This window comes from Pyricularia pennisetigena, chromosome 1, assembly GCF_004337985.1.
Source record: "Pyricularia pennisetigena strain Br36 chromosome 1, whole genome shotgun sequence".
NCBI lineage: Eukaryota > Fungi > Ascomycota > Sordariomycetes > Magnaporthales > Pyriculariaceae > Pyricularia > Pyricularia pennisetigena.
Window position 1 is genome coordinate 3,078,874 of NC_043740.1, and position 11,093 is coordinate 3,089,966.

The 11,093-nt window shown below is 50.3% G+C and overlaps 2 protein-coding genes across 2 annotated transcripts; one reads left to right on the forward strand and one right to left on the reverse strand.

Annotated features, from left to right (window-relative positions):
• Window positions 1-3,471: 3,471 nt before the first annotated feature.
• On the reverse strand, window positions 3,472-4,278 carry PpBr36_07477 (uncharacterized protein; the record flags this gene model as incomplete). The annotated part of the gene is made up of 3 exons (XM_029894614.1): window positions 4,130-4,278; window positions 3,719-3,878; window positions 3,472-3,505 (listed from the first exon to the last, which is right to left on the reverse strand). Exons 1-3 carry the CDS (start codon window positions 4,191-4,193, stop codon window positions 3,472-3,474), a joined length of 258 nt encoding a protein of 85 aa, XP_029747878.1. The 5' UTR covers window positions 4,194-4,278.
• Window positions 4,279-5,261: 983 nt separating this feature from the next.
• Window positions 5,262-9,592, forward strand: PpBr36_07478 (uncharacterized protein; the record flags this gene model as incomplete). Its single annotated transcript, XM_029894615.1, has 4 exons — window positions 5,262-5,343; window positions 5,590-5,771; window positions 5,861-6,174; window positions 6,250-9,592. Coding segments are annotated over 4 exons (3,921 nt in total), but the record flags the coding sequence as incomplete, so codon positions are not given.
• Window positions 9,593-11,093: the final 1,501 nt, after the last annotated feature.

Here is an 11,093-nt window from a genome sequence, read left to right on the forward strand (position 1 = left end):
AAAAAAAAAAAAAAAAAAAAATAGCGTTTGGTTGCCTGGTGGCGGTGCGCAAAGAAAGAAAAAATAAGCCCGAGGGATTTTAAGACACCGTATTTACAGATAATGGTGATTTGTGTGAGACTTTTGCCCGGCCTAGATAAATTTTTATACTCTCCATTCATTGGTCGCCGCAAGTGTGCAACCATCAAAAAAGCAACAAACATGCACACACATGAACGAAGTACTTAATGACAAGACTTTGGCAAGCGACGGTGATCGACTGGCAAATCAAAAGAAAGAGAACCCTTGTTGGGACGGCACAGCCTACGATAAGAAGCCTGCCGGGAAAAAACACACCAGAAATGCCAAGACAACAAGGACGCGTTTCAAAGCTGATCAGTCACATTTCCCCATTGCCCGATAATTGCCGCCAGCCGCCTGAGTGCTTTTTCAGATATCGAGGATGCCGACCGGGAATTGGAACATGGGGAGTGGCCGGGCTTGTGAGATTTGTCGGGTGTTTTCGCAGGGTACCTTGTAATAATACAAACGACATTAAGGTAACAGTTAGAGTGTAGTATCTACAGCGCTGTAATGTAGAGCAAATGCACAGTTGGACCTTGTCACTCACTACAGCCCCAAAACCAAGAAAATGAATGGTTCATATCATTCATGTATGATAGGCATTAAATTAGCAGTCATCAGACGAAAGCTTTACTGTGCTGTATTCATAGTAAAATTTCCCTGCGGTTTACCAACTTAAAATGCTCGATGACTCTCAATTGACGTCAAGTCTGATGTGGAACGTCATGCACACAAATTTGTCTTGCCCTAGCTTCGGTCAGTATCCATGAAGAAGCAGTTTCTTTTTCCAAGGTTGTAACATGTTCTGTTTTTAAATATAACCTGGGGCAGACACCAATCTTATTATTATTATCAGTGTTTGCCAAACAACAGGAACCAGCCAGATCAAAAACCTTGGTGCGACAAGATTAAATGCTAGAATTTCAGGATACGTCTAGAGAGAGATAGATGCCCTGGTGCAAAACAAGACAGGGGGGGTTTCATTTCCAGGAGATCCTGTACAGGCATGCGTGAAAAGTTTGCACAGAAACAACAAAAAGAAAATCAAGCTGCCCAACTCTTGCTTCTTCTACGCCTTTCTTCTCCTGCCCTGTACAGTAATGTCTCGTCCGTTGTACCGATGGGGTCGAGGATTAACTGGTAGTGAAGTTTTGCCAAGCGATAAAAGTGGGACACAGGCTGTGCGCACATGGCCAAGGACAAACCGGATTCTTGCGACGACTTTCCCGATCCGAGAGGTAAAGTCGCAATATTACCACTTGAAAGAAATAACACGAGTGGGAATTAAATTCATTGACCGAATAGCCAACCAACTGTTGCAATATTGGGCGTGAACAATATTACCCCCAATCAGCACCTGTGTTGTTGCAAAGAACCCAAGGTGTCATGCTACTGTAGCTAATGTCATTAGCATGCTTACTTTTTCCAGGTACTGTTCTGCACGTACCGAACGCTGCCCAATCCATGTGCAAACACACCCAACCCAGAGTCAGTGTAACCTCTACATCCCAGACCTAGTCGACTATCATACGGTCGGGTCTATTGTGAGGTACTTTTTACATGTCGACCCCTGTATTCTATAAACATATCCAACGATTCGAATTTGAACGGTCTGATCACAAGCTAGGACGTGCTGCAGTGACAACAAGACGACACGCTAGTGAAAGCCCAGCCGGCCTCCCAAGTTTTTTTATTTATTTTTTTACCCCAATCGCCAGTAACGAAACAATGGCGGGGGAAAGTTTGGAGTGCAAGCCAGGGTTAAAAGCGGCTGCTCTCGGGTGTATCCTCCCTGGCTCTGTTGCAACCTTCGCCCTCGCAGCATGACCAGCCAAAACGCCCTGACCAGGAATGCCGGAATGCCATGGTGGGCTTGTCACACTGAACTGCCTACCTACCTTACCCAGGTATGTACCCTTCTCTTCTTTGGCCCCCTTTCGCCTCCACATCAAGCCTATTTTCCTTACAAAGAATAGGGGTCTTGGCAGACTTTTTTTTCTTTCTGCGCATCCAGCCCAGTTCCATCCTGCAGCGGCGTAGTGGACCGGCAGCTCCGAATAGGGAAATGGACCAGATGATGCAGGTAAGAGAGGAGGGTACCTACATACAGAGTAGTTCGTAGAGAACAGGTCAATCAGTGCATCGGGGGATGGCAGCAGCAATGACGTGCCATGCTGTGAATCACCTCAAAACTAGTTCTGGACCAAGAAAACGGCAAACCCAACCCATCGACTCGCTCACCTGCCAGCTGCACGTCCTTAGCTTACCACGTAGTACAGTAGAGCCGGTTACACGACTTGTTTTTAGCTCCTGACCTCCATTCATTTGCCGCTTGGGTTGATATCGGCAGAGAGACGCGCCGAACAAGCGGGTCCGCGACGAAGGGAGGATAAAAAAAAAAAAAACGGTAACCGGCCCATCCCGCGGCATTGAATTCACCCAACTTCGCCCCTTGGGCTTTGCCAGCTCTCATCAATGCCTGCCCGTCTCCTGTTTATAGAATCCACGTACGGCGGTCAAACGAATATGCGCTCCACTATCCCTTTCTGCAATATCTGCTGGACGACAACACCCGCGAATCCTGGGTAACTTTGCGGCTGGCTGCACTCCCGCCCAAAGAAATCAATGGGCCGGTCTGGACTCGTGAGCCGGGAACCCCATACTTTGCTGAAATTAGGCTAGCGCTGTTGAAGGGCTCGTTTCTTCCTCCTCGTCACTGGAATTCCTCTACCCTCGTCGTTTTTTATTCAAGCGCTTGGTTCATGTTGATGCTACCATAGCTGCCACGTTGGGCTTGCATGCAATCAAAATCCATGGATGGCTGCGATGTATGCAGACAGGGTAGCCTGAGAAACAAGGGGCTGCTTTGAGGGTCCTTCGTGTACAGCAATGATTGACAATACGTGATGCCGCTTGGCCTTTTTAGTTGGTCGGTCAACCAGTCCTCCACTTTAACACAAATCTTATGCGTCCATCGGTCGGTCCTTGTGCAAATAAAATCGATCTGGGGCTCGGCTTGTACCGATAACGTAATGCTGAAAGATGGCGACGATTGACCCCAGTATGAGAAAAAAAAATAAAAAGCCCTTAAGGCCTGGGTTGACCAACCCTGTAGGCCCACACTCACGACAAGATCGCGACTAGGTCGGTTATTTTATTTCAAAGATTGCCGTGCCGGCCACAAAGGGTCTTGCGTCGTAATGTTCTCAATTCGCAGTAGATGGCAAGACGGGCAGTGATCGTCCAGGAGTTCTTAGAACAGCCTTCTACGCTTTATAGGGAACATCCCCCTCGCGCAGTCTTCAAATATTTAGCGTGGTCTATTGAAAGTTCACCGCTAGAAGCTGCTTTTGTTAGGCGTCTAAGCAAACTTCCGGTGCGGCCCGATGTTAAATACCTCTGATGGCTTCAAAAGAGCCGATGCATGGCAACTACGACATTTCTACAGATGGGACTGCTGCATAAAATTTTCATGTTCGTACCAAGACATTCGATTGTTTTTCTTCTCTTTTCCACAAAGTCAGAGGCAGTGCGATCTTGGTGTGTCCGAAATAGTCAAGTGTGTAACCTAAATATTTTTTTACCTTCTGTCCCCCACGGAGAAGTACCTGACACGAAATTTACCATGACTCGGGGTTTCCCAATTATCCCCTACTGTCTGAGGATCCCGCCCGCTCTCTTCTGCAGCAGAACCTGATCCCAATTCCTGGCCAACCGGTTTTGCAGGTTTTGTTCTTCTTGGGTATCGCTGCCGCGCGTTGCAGGGCCGGCTTTCCCCCCCGGAATCTGACCATCACTCCCCGTTAAACTGCGACCTAAGCCGGGAAAAAATCCAGTTATTTGTGCAGCGGAATGTGATTGGCCGGGCGCATCAATCAATCACCTGACTTTAGTGCTGCTATTCGTACCAAGAAACAAAAAAGAGAGAGAAAAAGCGACAAAGAGATGCTCGCAATTGTTCGACGTGACGGGAGCCAACGGATCGCACAATTGTGGTGCGTGTGCGGGAACATTGAACCCCTACCTATTTCCGCTACTGGACTAGGCAAACCAGGCGCCTCCATACGAACCAAGCCCAGGCGGGTGGGCGGGCCAAGAGCTAGACTCCAGTCAGTGATGTGGTTGGCCATGAAATGCCGGCCGACCGACAGTTCAAATCGTGCTGTTTCCGGCGGACCATCGTCGGAAAAGGGAGCCACGTCGTCCCATCGAGTTCTAACGCAGGTAGCAGCAAACTCTTGTTGTCAAAGTTGAGTTTACTCGTCCTACGAAACTAATGCGGTGTAACTTTTACTTCAAAATAGTGGCATAACATAATTTCTCTTGCCAATCTCATCTGATCGCCATAAATTCGCGTGGTGCCTTTTGGACTCCTTTTTTTCCCCCCAGTGTTTGTTCCGTCTTCTCTACCGAAGGACTGTCTAGCTAGACCCTTTTCGGCTGGCAAAGATCGTGATGATGGAGAAGACGCCCGTCTATACTGTAGTCTCTCATTGTCCATCCAATCACAGGCACTAGGACAACCCGCTTTATCCCGGCCCTTTGATAAGCTTGGACCCCGGTCCCTGGAAGCACACCCTTGGATTGAGAGGTCTTTCTTACCCCACCCCACTAAGCGGGTGTGTAAAATAGTCTGGCAATTGGGAACCTATGGTAATAAAAGTATCTACTATTATACGGAATAGCCCAACCCGAAGTAGCACCTTGTAGTGTACGAGCTGGCAAGGCATAGACAACAGTGCCCTGGGAATTTTCACACAAATTGCTCATGATTCTACCTAGCTTGGAGATATTGTAAAACCTTGCTGGACATGTATTATATTCGAGGCTTCACTGGATTTCAAAAACATGTCGATCATCTAGGCATGGGCCAGTTCTATAGATAGGTATCGCTGTTAGAGGCTCTCCTCCTGTACGTTGTTCTACCGCCAGCACGTACCCGGCGTGCACAAAGAAAGAAAAAAAGAAAAAGAAAAAAAAAAGAAGACCTAGCTCGCCATCCTAGACCGTCTCCACCCGCATACGTCAAGCCTCTCTCCGCTTGCTGGCTTCGGCGGCTTAGCGTGGTCGCCCCTCCATTCTCCAGTCACACTTTCCGTGTGTGGGACTGCGTTGTGTGCTGAGAGGGATCCATCGCATTTCATCCACCCATGTCCTTGACCGCACTCGCTGCCTCTCCAGCTTCGAAGTGACCAGTCTTTTCACCGTTTTCCATCTACTTCTATTACCCTTTCGCACCATCACATCCGACCACCCAAGACGCCATAGGTTCCCGACTTTGTACGCTCCTTTTCGAAGTTGCAAGAAACAAATCGGGTTTTACGACTCGAAGCGAACTATATCGATTGTTTGATTCGGTATAGATTTGACGTTCCACACGCTTCTTTTTTTTCCGTCGTGTGTCCCGCCAATCCATCGGAACCCCTCCAAATAATCCTGCTCGCTCGGACCTCTATTTCCGCATCCGCCGCAACCGCAAACCTACCGCTTGGTTCGCTTCCCCGAAACATCACTACGCATTTTGAGCTGCCAAACCGCAACTCAGAACCCGAACCGCCGCGTACGAGGGCGCTCGATTTCACCGCACCACAACGCGGCCCACAAAGAATCCAAACCCGCAGAACGTTAACGCCGATCACGACGACGACGACGACGATTTTGTTGGGGTGGGCACGTCGGGGGTGGCTTTCTTCTACGATGAACTCGTAGTAATCGGATATCAGGAATTCCTTTTTTTCTTTCTCTTTTACTTCTTTACTTCTATCATTGTTCTCTTTTACATTTTTTCTCCTGTAAGAAAACGTCGCCCGACGAGCGGATGCGATCCCTTGAACGCTACCGACGGCCGTTTGACCTCGACTCGTCGCCTGCTATGGAACCTGGTCACCACAAGAGCGGTCGCGCGCAGCCGACGCCAGTCGCCGCCGCACACATCCCGTCGCGGACAGCGAATAGCACTCCCGTGTCGTCCCCCGGACTATTTAGCCCGACACCTTCGCGTTTGAATATGCTCATGCAGCAAGGCCAAACCATGTCTGAGGGCACGTCACCGCTGCCTGCAAACTCGAGCGACTTCTTCTTACACCCTTTTCAAATACGCAAAGTTAGAGAGTGAGTTGCAGGACTTTATATTCTCCCAAAAAGAAACTCGGGGAAGATTTCTTCTAACCAGACATGGGAATTTAGAACGTATACCGCAAATGTAGATCGTGACGGCACGACTGGGCGAAAGCTCATAAACCAGTATGAAGTCATGGAGGAGATTGGCCGTGGTCAGCATGGCAAGGTAAAACTAGCCCGGAACACCACAACTGGGGAGAACGTTGCCATCAAAATTATCCCACGTTACTCCAAGAAGCGCAGATTGGGAAAGGTCACAGCCGAGGACCCTGGGAGGAACACAAAGCGGGAGGTTGCCATCCTGAAGAAGATTCGTCATCCAAATGTTGTAGCCCTTCTCGAAGTGATCGACGACCCGGAACTCAAAAAGATCTACATGGTCCTCGAATACGTCGAGCATGGCGAAATTACATGGAGGAAGAAGGGTCTCCCCCATATTTGCAACCTAGAGCGCCGACTAGTGGAGCGAGGCGCCCGTGGAGAACCACCTTCCGCTGAAGAGGAGTACTTGTTACGTCAAATGGAACGTCGACAGGCGATGAAAGGGTATCAGCGGGCAAAGGCTGCACAAGCGAACTCCAGCCACGATCAGGCGGCCTACGAGGACTACGAAGGGGAACCGACACGATCAGACGAACACCGGTGCACATATCCGTCTCTTCCATGCTCCAGGGTCGCCTCGCCGCCGCCGTCCCGCACAGCCTCAGCCATGTCTCTTACGAACTTGCCCGTCTCACAACCGTCCGACTTCGACATGACACCGCGTGCTGGTGATATGGAAGAACAGCACCTATCATCTCTACGTCACACCTCATCCTCTTACGACCTGAACGGCACGATGTATGGCATCTACGGCGGACGTGGAAACGGAACATCTTGCAGTCGGACACGCTCCCCTAGCATGGCCGACTCGATCATCTCGCACCTCTCATCTGCCGATATGGAGGAGTCAAGCCCTCATGACCCATACGTCGACGACTACTCCTATGTGCCTTGCTTCACCTTGGAAAATGCCAGATCTGCTTTCCGAGATACCGTGCTTGGCTTGGAGTACCTCCACTACAACGGGGTTGTCCATCGTGATATCAAGCCTGCGAATCTGCTGTGGACCAAAGATTTCCGTGTCAAGATTTCCGATTTCGGTGTATCATATTTTGGACGACCGGTCAGAGAGGGAGATGTGGACGAGACAGTATCCGAGGCGGAAGCACTGAACTTTGACGATGATCGCGAGCTCTCCAAGACTGTGGGAACACCTGCCTTCTTTGCTCCTGAACTGTGCTACACAGACCTCGACAAGGAGCCGCCCAAGGTTTCCGAGCAGATTGACGTTTGGTCGCTTGGCGTCACGCTTTACTGCATCGTTTTTGCCCGTATACCATTCCTGGCCCAAGACGAGTTTGCGATGTTTAAGAAGATTGCAACCGAAGATGTATACATTCCTCGGCAACGCCTACGACCCGTGACCCCTTTCACCGACCCCAGCAAGGTATCTTTCCAGAAGCGGGTAAACATTGAGCCGTACAGGGACGATGAAGATGCTGCCTACGAGAAGATCGATGACGACTTGTATGATTTGCTCCGACGAATGTTGATCAGGAACCCCGAGGAGAGGATTCGACTTGGCGAAGTTAAAGTGCACCCTTGGGTTACACGGGATATTCCGAACCTGGAGAACTGGCTCAAGGACACCGATCCCTCCAGGAAGATGTCTGGGAGACAGATCGAGGTCGACGAGAAGGAAATTGGTCGCGCCGTCGTGCCTCTTACCTTTCTCGAGAGGGCAAAGTCCGCAGTCAAAAAGGCAGTCGGCAAAGTCATTCACCCCAGAGGCGATCGTCCCGAGCATTCAAGGAGGAGAGCGCAGAGTAGTGCAGCTAGTTCCGTTGGAGAGAATGGTTCGGTCGCATCCTCGGTGCATCCGGCAGATATTCCTAGGAAAAGCGTCAAAAGCGATGACTACTTCGCCACGGTTACCCAAATGCCCAGCGAGCATCCGCTGGCGCAAAGCCTGACTGCCAGCCCGCGAGACTCCCCTTTGGGGCGCAGCCCATCAGGTAGCGCCCCTGTGAGCGGGAAGCCGCCCAAACATGCCAGGGAATTCAACTTGATGGCTCACGACACAGTGGAAAAGCCGCTGCCAACTGCTCCGATGCCCAGTCATCATGTTAGGAAGCACGGCCATGCTCGGTCTATGGGTGCAAACCCTTACTTGTGCTTGACCCCCAGCTTACAGCAGTCGTATACTGTTCCATCAAGCCCTCTCCCCCGGGAGATGATGGAGGAGCGCAGCAGAATGTACCATCGGAAAAGCCGAGATTCCAACACGCCATCAGACGACTCTTCTCGAGCTCTTTCAATGGACCGTGCCGGTCTTGTTTTCCCCCATGCGGATAAACATGCGGAAGCAAAGGTAGCGCTCAGTCACGCCGTCGCCCCGGGCAGCCTACAACAACCACCACGATCTCCCCGCCACATCCGGTCTATTGACGTCATGGGAATCTCTTCTCACGTCTCCCCTGGATTTGTGCCATCTCGTTTGTCTCAGCTTGGCCAACCAATGTCCGACTCGAACATCCAATCCAAGAGCCTTTCGCGGAATGACTCGGAAGACCGATTTGCAACGGTATACCGCGTCGAGGCTGGAGTCCCAATGGCTCCTCAGTACGAACGGCAGCCGCTGACCATTCGGACCGGCGTTGATGGGTCTAGGACCAGCCAGCCATCATCAGACGACTCTCAGCCATTGCCCCCATCGCGCGAGCGGACCATGTCAACCGTCGTCTCTTCAAGTGTTACCTCACTGGGTGGGATGTGCACACCGATGACTAGCCCCAGCATAGTGTCTAGTCCTGTTTGCCAGACCACCACCACGGCGCACACACGAGAGACTAGCGAATCAATGCCCTTGTTTCAGTCGGATCCATCTCTGCCGGCACTGATGAGTGGTGCCAGCTCCGTGTCGGCCGATGTTGAAGGAGATTTCCTCAAGAAGCCGGGCGTCGTTGATCGGTCATCGTTCATTACCACGACCGACTCATTGACACCACCTGCACCCGGCAAAGCTCTGGAGGATTTCCCGCTGGATCAACCTGAGCTGGACAATGCAGAAATTATTCCGGTCCAACTAAGTCCCGCATTCTCCAGCCACGGCGTTCGTAGGCACGCGCCCGCGCCTACCTCCACCAAGGCTTCATACTTGTCCAACAACGACATGGATGATGATAGTGACAGTGACGATGGCATGCTTATGATCAAGACCAAGAAGAAGTCCGCTCCCAGAAGTCCTCCCGCCACTCAACAAGCTTATATTCCGACCGGAAGTTTGGCACTCACCGCGAGGAGGCGTGACACGAACACCAGTATTGCCAGTACGGAAACTGCGAGGAGAGTCTCGCAACACAACTAAACTATGCTTGAACTCGACAACCAATCCTCTTTATGCGCGCACACACACACATATACACGCACGCTACGACTGGATGTCCATTCCTGAATGTCCATATTTCGCACACAATAACAGTTCAAACTTACGCAAGACAGGGTACAACACATTGCATGTGACGTCCTCACGGATTTGCATTGGCTGGACTTCTGATTTCCTTTGTTTTTGTCTTTGGCAGCCGGCCGCCTAACTACACAAGGAAGGCAACCTTGATTCGATTCTTGAGTTCCCTGAAGACAGCATATGGGGCTCCAGAGGCTCAATTGGGATGCGCCCTGGACAGGCGTTTTGTGGTTTTGACTTATTTTTACATAGAGGCGCCCTATTCCTTTGCACTCTTCAGGTTGGCAGGAACGGAGGCATATCCACCTTCTTCCTCTTGCATTGCATTCATACCTATTTGACTTCTTCTCGTCGATAGAAAAGTGGGAGGTTTACTGCTTGTTTGTTTGTTTTACTACTTAAGGGGGGATAGTCTGTTTTCTTTTTCTTTTTCTTTCACGCCCTTGATGTGCATCACTGGGAGAATAAACTGTGGGAATGGAACGATGGATTAGTTGTCGACTATGTGTCGACATTCGGTTATATGCCAGAGGCTGTTGTCATTCATATACTTCTCTGTGGGGCATGGCAGGAGATGTGGCACCGGTCCCTTTCATATCGCAATAATGTTATGGCATGACGGGAAGTTGGTCAGGGAATGGGTAGCAGCATTGGCTTTTTTTTTTTTTTTTTGGGAAATGAGGGAGGTGCAATGGTTTTTACGTCAAGATGGAATTTGGCTGGTATGAGGATTTACGGTTGTGGGCTTGCGGCGAAATTGGGCATGTTGGGTGATACAAATTATGGATTGATGAAGGGAATGATGATTTGAGTCGTTGTTTATATGATGCCTGGGATGCAGGGGGAGGAGTTTAACCAGTGCTGGCATCGTTGCCTTAGTACTACAAGTCTTGGACAAAGATCACCGCTCTAATATTGAATATTCTCATCTGTAACTTGGTTACTCTCTGGGGGCCCGACTTCCGTGACAACTCGGAGCGGCCGCACATCGGGAAGCAAAGCAGAAAACTAGAGATTTCCAAGCATTGACAGCGGCGCTTCTGAATCTAATAAATGGTTCACTATCCTTGGTAGTTGCTTGCTGCACGTCGTTGTTGACATGTAGGTCCAGGATCGTTGCATGTGGACAGTCATTTCACGGAAACTAGGCGTTTTGAGGCGCAAGTAGAATTCAGACTCAGGATGGGAAAGCGGTACGTGGATTGTTTAATTATACACGCTAGGCACGGTTACCGCTTGAACTCGGGGTCGGTGGTGAGTTAAGAAATGATGCCTCAAAGAAAGGGAGGAGGGGAAAGACAAACCCCGATTCGTTCACTTGCGAATAGCTTGGTCCAACGGTCCTTGTAGAAAGAGCACCTGCCTTGGCACTGAAAAGGGTGAGATACGACGACGAAAGGTC